This window comes from Prionailurus viverrinus, chromosome D2 (assembly GCF_022837055.1).
Source record: "Prionailurus viverrinus isolate Anna chromosome D2, UM_Priviv_1.0, whole genome shotgun sequence".
Taxonomy (NCBI): domain Eukaryota; kingdom Metazoa; phylum Chordata; class Mammalia; order Carnivora; family Felidae; genus Prionailurus; species Prionailurus viverrinus.
Genome location: NC_062571.1, coordinates 59961397 through 59973899, shown reverse-complemented (window position 1 = coordinate 59973899; position 12503 = coordinate 59961397). Strand labels below are relative to the sequence as shown.

The following is a 12503-nucleotide window of genomic DNA, read 5'->3' as shown; positions in this document are numbered from 1 at the left end:
CTTCTCCACTACCAGACCCTCCCAGGGCCGTACAGACCCACGGAAACATAAATAGAAGCCACCGACACACAGACAGAAGCGCCTAAGCGCCCTCTCCGGGACAAAGCCAAGGGCACATGAGGTCCGGTGAGCGGCAAGTTCTCCCTGAGTCTCCGCGGGTCTGGGCACTGTCCAGGCCTGGAAGCAAATGACCGGCGAGGAAACTCGTGGCAGGCGTCTGCGGCCTCCGCGGTCGCTGTGTGGACTCAGGGGATAAAAATGCGGCCGAGGGATGAGCGGAGGAAGGAGCGGGCACAGCAGGCAACCCCCACCCACGGGTAGAGCGCCTCCGACGTTGCGTTCCGTTCTGAGAGCCTGAACCCTCAATCGGGGTGCGGGGAGAGAGGCAGGGTGACAAAATAGGCCTGGTATAGACGCCTAACTCGAAGTTACCTAAGTTTTGGAAAGCGAAACTCCTTGCCCCCAGAGCGGGGCGGGCGGTGGGGGTAGCTACTGAAGGGGGGACTCATCTGGGCCTTTGCCGGATTTCAGCCATCACGAAAGGGTCTTGGCAAAGGGGTGACAGGGAGGTCACGGTTGGAGGATCACTGAGTCAGGTATTTGGGGTCGACCAGTGTGAGAGGAGGCCTGTCCCAGAGACAGGGAGAGACAAACCTGGAGCCATGGGGAGTGCCATACAAAATTTTATTATTATTATTATTTATTATTATTATTATTTATTATTATTATTATTTATTTCTCATGTGCACAAAAAAAAAAAAAAGAAGAAAAGAAAAGAAAGAAAAAGAAAAGAATCAAAACGAACCGACGCGCTGAAAGTGGCTAAGGAGACCAGAGCTGTCGGGGATCTCTCGAGGGTTTGGCTGGGTCCTGGGTCTGGGGCCCCTGCCCGGCCAGGCCAGCTCCACGAGGACTGGGAAGGACCGGGCCTCGGAGTTTGAACCTCAGCGCCCTCGCCGTCCCGCTCGGGCCACTGGAGCCTGGCCGGGCGCCGGCAGTTCCCTTCAACTATTCTCTTTTCTCGTTTTTCCTTTTCAAATAACAAGGCTCGAAGGGGAGAGAGATAATCTGGGCGAGGACTCCAAGCCTTTTCGGATTTGTTCAAGGATTTTTATTTATTTATTTATTTTCACTTTTATTGACTTTGTTTCTGTTATTTCGAGTCGTCACGATCCACGGGTGAGGAGACATGCAGGGCGCATCGCCGCTACCGAGAGAGCAACTACGGGGCGGGGCGGCCCAGGGCGCGCGGGGCACGGCCGGAGGGGCGAGCCCGGGGCTGGGGTCGGGGGGCCACCTCGGGGCTAGCCGGCGAGGGCTAGGCGGCCGGGCCGGGGCTGGGGGAGAGGCCGAGGGAGGGGCGGAGACAGAGACAGAGACAGAGACAGAGACAGAGGGGGAGAGAGGCGGGGACGAGAGAGATGGAGAGAGGGGAGAGATGCGGAGGAGAGAGACGAGGAGAGCGAAAACACGGAATTACAGAGAAATAGCCAACGAAACAGAGGCGAGAGGAGTCCACAGGACCATGTTCGTCGTTTTGCATAGAGATTTCTTTTCTTTCGTAATTTTTTTTTTGTAACATAAAAAATGCCCCCCTCCCCCGGGACGTGCTGTGCTTTAGTGGGCGTGTAGCTGTGTCCCCCCCTCCCCCCCAGCGAGCGGCGACTCTCACAGCACAGACAGAGGGGCGTATCTACAGGCAGGGCGGGCGGGCAGCGGGGACTCTACCGGGCGGGGCGGGGCGGAGGGGCGGGCTTATATACATCGGGGTTCGCCTTCACACGACACACACCGTCTTTTTACAAAGCAGCAGCCTGTTGGGTTTCTGTTTTGTTTTGCTTCTCCTTTTTGGAAAGACCATCATATTAAATGTAGACTTTTCGCGGTTCTGTTCAGTTCCTGCCGGAGGAGGAGGCTGGGGGTGGGGGTGGGGGTGGGGGTGGGGGTGGGGATGGGGCGGGCGGCCCTCACCCCCACCCCGCCGCAGCTCAGACGCCGGCTCAGAACCGGCTCCTACCACCGGCAGATCGCGAGTCTGTGTCGGGGGAGGGGACGTCCAGGAACTGCCCGGGAAGACCAGTGCCCGCGGCCTACGGAAACTGGTCCTGCAGCGGGCACTGGAGAGCCTCCGCAGGGGCGAGGAGTTAGGAAGGAGAGGTGCAGAGTCGTGGGGTGGGAAAAGGACAGGCAGGGGGGAAGAATGGGAGGGCCGCAGATGGAAGAGACGCTGAGGTAGGGGCGAGATGGGGCCGAGAGTCTGGTCACTAGTAGGCGTGCCCTGGAAAACCAGGCAGTTCAGGTGGAATAGGGTAGAGCCAAGAGTGGGGCTCGGTGGGTGCGCGCTGCTGGGGCCTGCGTGCCTTGGGTCCCAACTTCGGAAAGACCTGATGACCCCAACCCCCGTCCCAAGAGCCCGGACCCCACGCCCCCATTCCGTTCCGCCTTCTGGGGTAGGGCACACTCGGAAGGTGGGGGCAGTCCGGCTGGCGCGAGCGTAAGGACTTTTCCCCGAGGGTTCGGCAGGGGGCTCTTCCTCCTTCTGCAGAAAAATCGTTTTGTTCTTAATTTCCTTCGCCCAGTCCCTCCAGCGAAGCCTCCAGGCGCCGGAGCGTCCGGGGCGGGCTGCTCCGGGGCTGGGCCGCGCTGCAGTCCGCGCTGATTGTGTGTCACAGAAACGTGTCCCCCGCGCGTGGCGGCGGGCCCGGCCAGGGTCCCGCGGTGTGGCTGGTCCGCTCCGGGGCCGGCTCGGGCCAAGTCGGGGCGAGCTGGGTCGCGCCCTCCTCTCGACGCCGCGCAGTCCAGGCAGGCGGGGAGGGGCGGCGGGCGGGGTTGGGGGCGGCGGGCCCGGGCCTGAGGGTCCCGCCCGCGGCTCCACCCGTCCTGTCCGGCCTTCGACGGGGTGGTGTGAAGGGCTGCAGGGTTCCTGGGGTGGGGGTGGGGCTGGGGCGGTGGCCGGGAGGCATCGCGTCGCGTCGGTCCTCCCTCCCTCCGGGGTGGGCGGTCAGACGGGGACGATGTGGAGGCCGAAGCTGTCGGCCTGAAGCTTGATGTGGTCCCCGCGGTAACTAGTGGCGGTCATAGGCAGCGGCAGCAGCGGCAGGGGCGGAGCCCCGGGGGGCGGCACTATAATAATAAGGGGAACCTGGAAGTTAACACAGGAGAAGAATGGGCTGGGTGAGAGGACAAACAGGAGAACAAAAAAGGAAAGAAAAGCAAAGACCTCCCCGGGGCTGGGGGCAAGGGAGACCTCGGCTGGGCTGCTGGGCCGGTTGCCCCCAGGAGAGCTTCATTCACCGATGGGAGAGGGGCCCGATCAATGGGTGACCGCCGCCGCCCGACTGGGGACTTTCCGGGGGGGGGGGCGAGGGTGGGGGCGGCGCAGAGCCTTCTAACCCCCGGGAAGGGAGAGGAAGGGAGGGAAGGGACGGGAGGCGCGGGCGTCCTCTAGGGATCCCGGGGCCTCAGTGCTGCACTAACAGAGCCTGCCCGCCCGGCACCCGAAGGGCGGGTCGAGGGGAGCGAGACCGGCGTCCGGAAGCAGCCCGGCCAAGCCTGCCCGCGGGCTGACGCGCTGAGCCGCCGGCCAGCCAGGTGGCGTACTCACTTAGTAAGGCGGGGTTGCTGAATCTCCAAGCCTCGTTGTAGGCCGTGTACTGGGGGTGGCTGTACGGGTTGCCGGAGAACTCGCTCCCTGCGGGAGGGTTGGGGAGTGGGGATCAGACCAGCGCAACGCCCGGGCGGACCCGACGTGCCCCGCCAGCGGCCTCCCCCGGGCCCGAGGTGCAGGTGCGGCGGGCAGGACAGAGGCAGAGCAATCCACTGGGTCTGCGTGGGGAGAGCCCGTTGCGGGGCGGGGGTGGGGGGACGGGTGCAGAAGCACCGACCGGCCTCGCACATGGGCTGGGGGCTCGGGGCTCCGCCGCGGAGGCGCTCTGGGTCACCCAGGGAGGGTTTGTTCCGGGTCCAGGCGCGCCTACCCCGCTGCGTTGGGGTCTAGGGCCTTTTTAGTGGATACTCTGGTTCTAGGAATCGTAGCCCCCACGGGATGGAAGCCGGGGAGGGTGGCGAAGAAAGGCCCTCGGGACACTTTGTCCCAGAAAGTCCTGAGAATGGCATCTCAGCACGGTGCCAATGCAAGGGGTGGGGGTTTCTGCTGGGAAACACCGCCCCCCCCCCCGCCTTTCCCTGGAGAGATTCGATAGGCGGGCCACGCAGCAGAAGGAGGCGGTGGGAAGCAGGGGGACAGCCCGCCGGTCCGCGAGCGGTTAGCGGAGGGCCCCGTGGGCTGGGAGCGGACGGAAGCTGCTTCCCTCCCTCCGCGGGAGAAAGGCCAGGCCTCCGGGTTTCCCCCTCGCCCTTTCTCCTGTGTGATGACCCCAGACTGTTTACAGTGATCCCTAACCGCGGGTTAAGTAGAGGAGAAGGGGCCCCTCTCCGAGAGGGAGCTGGGGTGGGGGTGGGGGATGCAGCCACTGGAAAGCCTGTTTATTGACGAGGAGGGAAAGCATGCGTGCAGCAGGATAATGAGCTTCTGAGCTCAACTGTGACCAAGAGGAACTGAGCTATCTCCTTCCCCATCGCTAATGAAACAAGTGTAATTTCCTCATCAGCACTAGATTCTGTTTAACGACTCCCCCCTTGCCACCATGAGCTCTCTGCGGCTCCCCTCATCCCCACCTCCTTGCAGGCTTCCCCCCTCCCTCACCCCCTCCTCTCTAAGACCTTCTCCAGCCTCCACCTGCTCACTGCTGGGACCTTCCCAGAAGAATCTCCTTGTCCCCAACACTCCTACCCACGCCCCTCCAGATCTGGGCAGGAATCCCCTCACCTACACCTCCCAGCTTTCCTTAGCCAGTTCCTCTAACTCCCTTCAGCCCCTATGGGGGTACAGCACCCCGGGGCAGTCTTCCTCTTTGCCACTGCCCTTCCCCCCACGCTCTGCCTCCCCAGGGCTGCCCCTGGATGCACATCCGGGAGTGGGGCCAGTCACCCTCTTCTATCCTCCCCCACCGTGAGGGTTGTGTGTCAGGGAAGGGACACACAAGAGGGCAACCAGCAGGAGTGGACTGCAGGCCCAGCGAGTCTCACGCTCTTGAAGATAAGAGGGTTTTTTGGTGTGTATACGAACAGAAGCTTCAGCTCTCTCCGGCTTCAAGCCAGGCTCCCGATCTGGGATGGGAGGTTGGAAAGAGCACAACCTCCAGCTACAGTCCTCAGTCCCTAAATCCGGCCTCCGCCTCTCCGATCCACACAGTCCAGACCCAACTCCTCCCAGGAGCAATGAGGGCCCGGTACCTCTGAGGAGACGTGGTTCTCTAGCTTGTCTCTCTGAAGCCAGAGTCTCTCTGGATCCTGCCATAGCCTGTCTTCTGTTCCTCTTTCCTTAGGGACTAGCTCCCTCCTCTCCCTGGGGTGGGGTCAGTTCACACTGGTTTTCCCTGCGGGTTGGTGTGGACCAGGGTGGCTTTGTCTGAGTGACTGACAATGCCCCTGGAAATGGTTCTGGGCTCCAAGTTTCCATGGAAACCAGGGCAGGCCCTTCCAAGCAGTGTCAGCTGGCTGGGGTGGGCTGGGGCACAGAGAGAGGAGCCGGGGCACAGGCTCCACTGGGTGGGCACCGTGGAGGGGCCCTGGCATACGGTGGGGTGCACACAAGAGCCCCTTCGGCCAACTCCCTCCCTGGGTTGCTCCTGAGGGAGGACGAGGGACCAACTGCAGCCTCTAGGGAGAGAGAGGGATGGAACAGAAAAGGCTTGGGGGGAGGGGACGTTGGGTCTCCCCCCACCCCCAGCCTCAGACTACAGCCGACTCAGCAGCTCACCCACAGCGTAGTCACCCCCATCTAAACGAGGCAGCTGCACCATTATCACCTACCAGGCACCATTCCTGCCAGGGTGGAGGTGGGGTAGCTTCCCTGGCCAGTGGGGGGCACATGAGGGGGGTAACCAGGCAGGGTGGTGCTCGCCATGTCACGACCTAGAAAGACACAAAGGGGAAGGGGTGAGGCCTGGAAGGGAGAGGCCTGCCTCTGCTCCCACCAGGGTACTCCATGGGAAGGGCGCTCTTGGCAAGGAGGGAGCAGACATGTGGCAGAAGAGCTGAATGAGCAGGTCCGCGTGCGCCCTTACACGCGTTGAAGCCCGTTAGCTAAACGTCTGTCCTATGATCGGCCATGCACCTCTGCTGTTTCCAGCACTTTGTGTGTCTCTGTGTGTGTTCGTGTGCCTATGTGTTGCTTGTGTCCCTTTGTTGCCCAAACCCAGACGGAGAAGGGGGGGGGGGTGACCTGCTTTTATTCCTCCTCCCCAGCAAGCTACTCAGCTGTGGTCTCTCCAGTAGCCAAATGGACCTCTATCATCTTGTTCACCCCGCACCTCTCTAACACCCCATCTTTCCTTCAGACTTGGAGGGTACCCCCACCCCCACCCATTCTGGGCCCGATGGGCATTTCTTGTCCTCTCTCAGTGGAGCTGCAGGTGCTGGGCCTGGCAGGTGTGGAGAGTGGGGGTGGGGGAGGCATCCAGTGGGTTACTTTGCTCTTAGTGTTTATGGCATTTAAATGATATGGGGCGCCTGGGTGGCTCAGTGGGTTGAGCGTCCGACTTTGGCTCAGGTCATGATCTCGTGGTTCATGAGTTCAAGCCCCGCCTCAGGCTCTGTGCTGACAGCTCAGAGCCTGGATCCCACTTCGGATTCTGTCTCCCTCTCTCTCTGTTCCTTCCTCGCTCACACTCGGTGTCGCTGTCTCTCTCTCAAAAATGAATAAAGAATTAAAAAAATTTTAAATGATAAAAAAAACCATCCCTGAAGTGAATCAGGGGCTTTGAGCCAACAGTTCAAGTGGATCAGATCAAGTTCCAACGAGCAAACCCCTCTCCCCCCACCAACTGCTGGACCTCAGTCTCTGGAAACTTCTACTAGCTAGAGTCTGGAGGGTGTGAAGCAGGGCTTTCCTTCGCAGTGTCCTGGAGTGAAGGTAAAGCAAGCCAGTATTAGGGAGCCACCCATGGTTCACAGACATCTCTGGGATGCAGCGACACCTGAGTGGCCTCCCCTTCTTGCCTGTCCCCTCCATTGCCATGAAGGGATCACCATCTCCCTTACGTTTTATGCCTCAATCTTTAATGCCAACAATCTGCCCTCTTCCCTCTCCCGCAGTGCCATGCCCTAGAGACAATGTGATGCTCTCCTGGGTCCCATTTATCCTCTCCAGATTCCCCTTATCCTCCTCTTCAGCCTGTCCACTGTCCCACTCTGGTGCCTCTGTCTGACCCTGAGAAGGCAAGGCGTGGCAAGATGCAGGGAGTCGCAGAACTCTGCACATCTGGCCCCGTGCGTTTCCTTTTCCTCAGCTCCCCCCACCCACACGCAGCTTTCATCCTCCCTATGGCTATTCCAAAGTGCCCCTCGCTCTCCTGGCCACTCTCTCTGTGAATTTCACCTCATCTCCTACTTTTCTGACCCGTGTGAGTTTCCTCACTTCTCCCTCAACACATCTGAGTGATTCAATTCTCCCAAAGTACACAGGGCTACAGCTCAGGCTTTTGCATTTCCAGCTGCCTACTGAACATTTTCATTAGCTGTCCCACTGTCACCTAAAACTGAGCAGGAATAAACGCAGACTCATCTTCCTCCCAATCAGGTCTCCTGACCCTCTTGAAGACTGCCAGACCAAACACTTTAGAATCCTTCTGGATGTATAGCCTTTGTCCTTCCCCTTTAGATGAAGTCAGTCAGCAAGTGTTACCAATTCCCCTTAGCAATGTCTGTAACATCAGTCCCGTCTCCATTGCCTCTCCCACCTCCATAGCTCAGCTCCTGAGCACCTGCCCCTGGTCAGCCACAACAGTGTTTTTGCTTGTATTCCCTGCCTCCACATTCTTGCCTCTCCCATCTATCCCAAGGGTGGCTGCCTGGCTAGTCCTCATGAAACGTTGCGTTCAACCTATCACTTCCCTTGTGAAGACCGCCATGGATTCTCTGCGGTCCACAGTTGCAATCCACACTCTGCCAAGGCTTTCAAAGCCTCCTGGGTACTCTCCCCACCTGACTTTCTCAGCTCTGATTCTCACTCCACCTGGTTTAGTTGGACTGCTTTCATGGGCGGGTGCGCTGTGGAACCTCTGTGCTTTTGCCGTATCGTTTTGTCTTCCGCATAGCTACCCTCCCCTTCCAGCTCGAGCCTTAAAATGCCTACCATTCTACCCATCAGGGAAGTTTCTTTCTTCCAAATTTCTACAGTGTCTGTGCTGCATGGCTGACCACATTATATTTCATAAGGCATCAGACCTGTTGTTTCATATTATGGCTTGCTTCCTCAAATAGACCATAATCAAACTGAGGGCAGGGCCCTGTCTTCTGCTCTGCCTTGCATGGTTGGTAACTCAATAAAGGATGCTCAATAAATATTTACTGATTCTCTATCACTCTGTTGCACTTACAGCCAACGCCAGGCGGGTTGTATTGTTTTCTGACTGTTTCATGTGTGCTGGTCTCCTTTGAAGAGGTAAAGGCTGGGGCAGAATGTCAATGCTGAAATCTGCTTTTTCTCTAAAAATAGTTTGAACAGGCCATTATGAATTTTTAGGGCATGATGAGCGATGACGGTGACTTGTATTGTGACTTATAGCCCATCAAGCAATAGAATGGTTCTCTTCTCTACTGTCTAATATAGCTAAGGTCTTATATTTCCTAAAACTCAAGAACAAACAACGGAGCAGAACCATCAGACAAGAGATCACTTCGGACTCCCAGAGAGGAAGAAGGAAGTATCTGTGCCTGCTTTGTTGTGGGTTTTCTTTCATTGACTTCTAAGTCTCACTCCTCCTGACCATCTCTCAGTGGAGTGGGCCTGAAATGGACAAGGACGGCGATATTTATCAACTCCTTGAGAGACTAATAATATGGCATGTGCTGGTCAAAAAGCCCCCAGACAGAGGAGAGTTAGGGAAGATGTAGAGGTTTTGAAATGAGAAAGATATAGAAATCCAATTCCTCCTGGTCCTGCGATCTTAATGCCTGGAAAGCAGCCAGAAAAGTGAAAAACAGGAATCTAAATGCGCCCGAATTCTGATTTTCAGCTGCCTGGTTCCTACAGCCTGCCACACATGAATTCCTTGTAATCTGAGGTTGTGTCATACAATTTCCTACCTAGCTTCGGAGAAAGGAAGAGAGGCTGGATGCCTGGAAAGGTGTCTCCAGCTAGCCTGGAGTTATCCCCACTGCACTGTTTAGTTCCACTGGCTTTTGCTCTTGCAAAACAGTCAGGCTAACTTCCGGCACACAGAAACTTCTGCATGCTGGAAGTCACCCGCGGAATTGTTCATTGAAAGACACATTCCCAAATTCTAGTTAAAGAACTGAACCCGGGAAGTGCTTTTCAGACATTTTTAAAATGTGAGAGAAGATGCCCAGGACGAGGAAGAAGCACGCAAGCTTCCTGGTGTTCTGCATACAGCTGCGAAGCTGCTGCCACTGCGGATTCTGAAACATCAGCATCACCACAAAGAGGTGCCCATCAGGACCCCTGAGCCAACGGAGGTGCAAGCCGCCGCATACAAAGCACGCTCAATGGCTTCATTAGTACACAGGTGACACCAGAAGAGGAGGAAAAAATTGACCAAACTCTTGCCAGAGCCATATATTCTTCTGGAACCCCGTTGTCAATAATGGAAAACACGTACCGCAGGAAGTTTTCAAATTACTAAGACCATCATACCATTTGCCCAGCAGCATTCTTTGAGCAAGCCTCTTTTAGCGAGAGATATGAATGGGTAATGGAATGTGTGCAAGGAAGAATCGGCAGAGCACTGCAGACGGATGGACACATGAGAGCAGAGAGAGACTCGAGAACTGGAAGCACAACCAACCCCTAAAAACAAAGGAGCGAAAGCACAGAAGGAGGAGAAAACAGCCACGTGGCGAAATACATAGGTTAGTAAGTACGTGTTACCCAACAGAGGATAGGGAGAGGCAAGAGTGTTTTGCTCACCCACAGTGCCAGTCATGGGACAACAGCACCAGGAATCACAAATGGACAAGAACCCACATATGACCAGAGGAATGGGCATTTCGTGTTGGATCCTTGCTTCCTAAGATGACAACGTTTTAAAGATGGACGAGCCTTCGAGATGATCTAACGTCCTTGTTTCAAAGTTGAGAAAAAAACGGAGGCGCGGAGAGGCATCAAGATTTCCTAATGGGTCTAGAGCCAGTAAAGGAGAGAGCCCGAGTTCGAAGCTGTGTCTGTCCCACACCGCCTTTTAGTGATAACGTGAAGCCAGATAATTCCCAAAAGAGCCAAAGGAAAGGAAAAGAAGTCATCCAACAGGCAAAAGCTCATACTGTCGCCGTTGTCATTAAGATGAGGCAAGAAAAAACAGGACATAAAGAATAAAATACTGACACCGAAAGTCTGTAGTAAAACTCCATGGGGTGGAGTATTAATCTCCTTGGAGAGTTTTCTAAAAAACAAAGAGGCTCTTTAAGAAACAGTAGTAGTCGAGAATCTTAAAGCACCCAGAAGTGTTAGCAGCACTGTACTTGATGAGGATGTCTTCTCAGTTCAACTGCAGAAGTCCCTGAAGAGTCTACAGCCAATTTCTACAGCAATCACTACATCTGAATCAGACGGTGCACTTTTGTCAGACATTCCTTACCAAATGGGCCAGATCAAATCAACTGTTTTGGAGAATCTAAGTGCAGTTCCTCTTACAAAGCACAGAGAAAAGCAAGGCGAATGACTTTATTAAGAAATTGGAAAATTTCAGTCACCAGAGAATTTATGCTATCTTGTCAGCTCTAAGATTCAAGGGCAGAGTTGTGTTTCTACTTGATCTAGTCTAGCTCGCATTCATCGAACACCGACGACGGCTAGGCACTGTCCGAAACATTTTCTGTGTCTTCTCTCTTTTAATCCTCAAATCCACCAATGATGTCGATCTGCTTGTAATCCCCGTGGTATAGATGAAAAACTGAAACTCAGAGGGGCGAAGTATTATGTTCGAGATTTCACAGAGAGTAGATGGTTGAATCTGGATGACAGAATAAGCAGGACCATAGGAACTGATTCTAGAAGGGCATTCTTGAGTATTATAGACCCAGAAAATAGGTATTTGGTCCAGGAAGGTAACCTGGGATGATGCTAAATGAATCCTTCCTACAGCAACATCTTGTGGTTCCTTGTTTCTTGCATGGTTCAGGTTCTTTCATTTTCTACAGCAAGGGTTTTAAACTGGAGTTCACTGATCCTGCAGGGACTCCATAGCTACGCTTCACAGGGTCCATGTAAAGCTATACATCAGATGTTATGAGTACACATATATAACATCTAGATGGCCTTTATCATATTCGCAAAAGTATGCCTGACTCAGAGATGGAGAAACACTATTTATAACACACCAAACGAACCTCCTTTCTTTGGCCTAAGAAAGACACCGATTTGTTCGAAAGCACCAATCATACCAGTAGACGAGATCCTACAGAGAACAGCAGGAGAATATGTGAGGGAGCGGAGAGTCTCATCTCAAGTAGGGGAAACGTCAGCATCCCGAAGACCCGGGAAACAATAAAAAGGCAGCTGCCCGAGTGGCGGAGGTGCTCGGGCTCAGGGATGACTCAGACCACCAGACTTATTAGACACAGATTTATACAGCCAAAGTTCCAGTCGGTGAGTGTAGGGGTGCTTTTCCGCAGCATCGTTCTCTGAAAATGAGCACTTCTGCCATCCGCTCGACACTGTGGAGGAGCCTAAGGCCAGAAAACATAACTCTTGTTTTACTATCCTAGTCTCAAGTTTTGTCTGCTTCTCATAAGGTACTGACGATGAAGACATTAGATTGCTCCGAGGTTGGCGGTCTGTGCCAGGTTTGACACAAGCATCCGTAATACTTCCAAGAATGCGCAGTTATTAAATTTGTAATTACCGCCTCAATACACTGCACATTCACACTGGTGTACCGATTATAATCACCTAATGACCAATCCAAGTTTAAACAATATGCTAAAGTAACAAACTTCACATCCGTAAAAGCTGCTTTTTAAGGAGTTTCCCACTTACTTCGTGCTGTTTCTTATTTCCAAGGTTTCCAAATCCTCCCAAAGGTTCTTCCTTGAGGGCAGAGGTGCCTGCGCGACGGCCGCCAGCCCCGGGCACCGTGCTGGCCCCAGAGCTCTTCATCCTGAGCCCTGCCTACTCTGGGTTCCAGCAGAGGGGGCTGTGCCCGCAGCTCAGGTGGCTGCTCTCCTAGCTGATCTTGCTTCCCACTGACAGCTGGACCTTTAGTCCCTTCGGTGTCCTGGGCAGGGACGCCGCCCAGATCTGTGTGGGCTCAGGGGGGGTCTGCGCCCAGACAGCCAACCAGCTGGATACACCAGCCATGCCGTCCCCACCCCTTCCCCTTCCAGCACACTCACTGCCCTCATCTGAGCTGGCCTAGGGCCCCCAAGAGGTGGCTTCCCTTTAACTCAGCTGGACCATGGATGGAGCTACAGCCTCAGGATCC

The 12503-nt window shown here is 55.3% G+C and overlaps 1 protein-coding gene across 6 annotated transcripts in view; it reads right to left on the bottom strand.

The window, feature by feature from the left end:
* Nucleotides 1-2744: 2744 nt before the first annotated feature.
* The window catches only part of PAX2 (paired box 2), a 77566-nt gene continuing 67807 nt past the window's right edge, over nucleotides 2745-12503 (bottom strand). For 3 of the 6 annotated variants that reach the window (XM_047826479.1, XM_047826473.1, XM_047826477.1), the window contains 3 exons: nucleotides 5875-5976; nucleotides 3605-3691; nucleotides 2984-3142 (listed from right to left, as the gene is read on the bottom strand). In XM_047826479.1, coding sequence (XP_047682435.1) covers nucleotides 3066-3142; nucleotides 3605-3691; nucleotides 5875-5976 — 266 coding nt within the window. In that variant the 3' untranslated portion in view covers nucleotides 2984-3065. Of the gene's footprint in view, nucleotides 3143-3604; nucleotides 3692-5635; nucleotides 5722-5874; nucleotides 5977-12503 lie in introns of those variants that run through there. The other 3 variants (XM_047826478.1, XM_047826474.1, XM_047826475.1) reach the window with 2 other exon arrangements.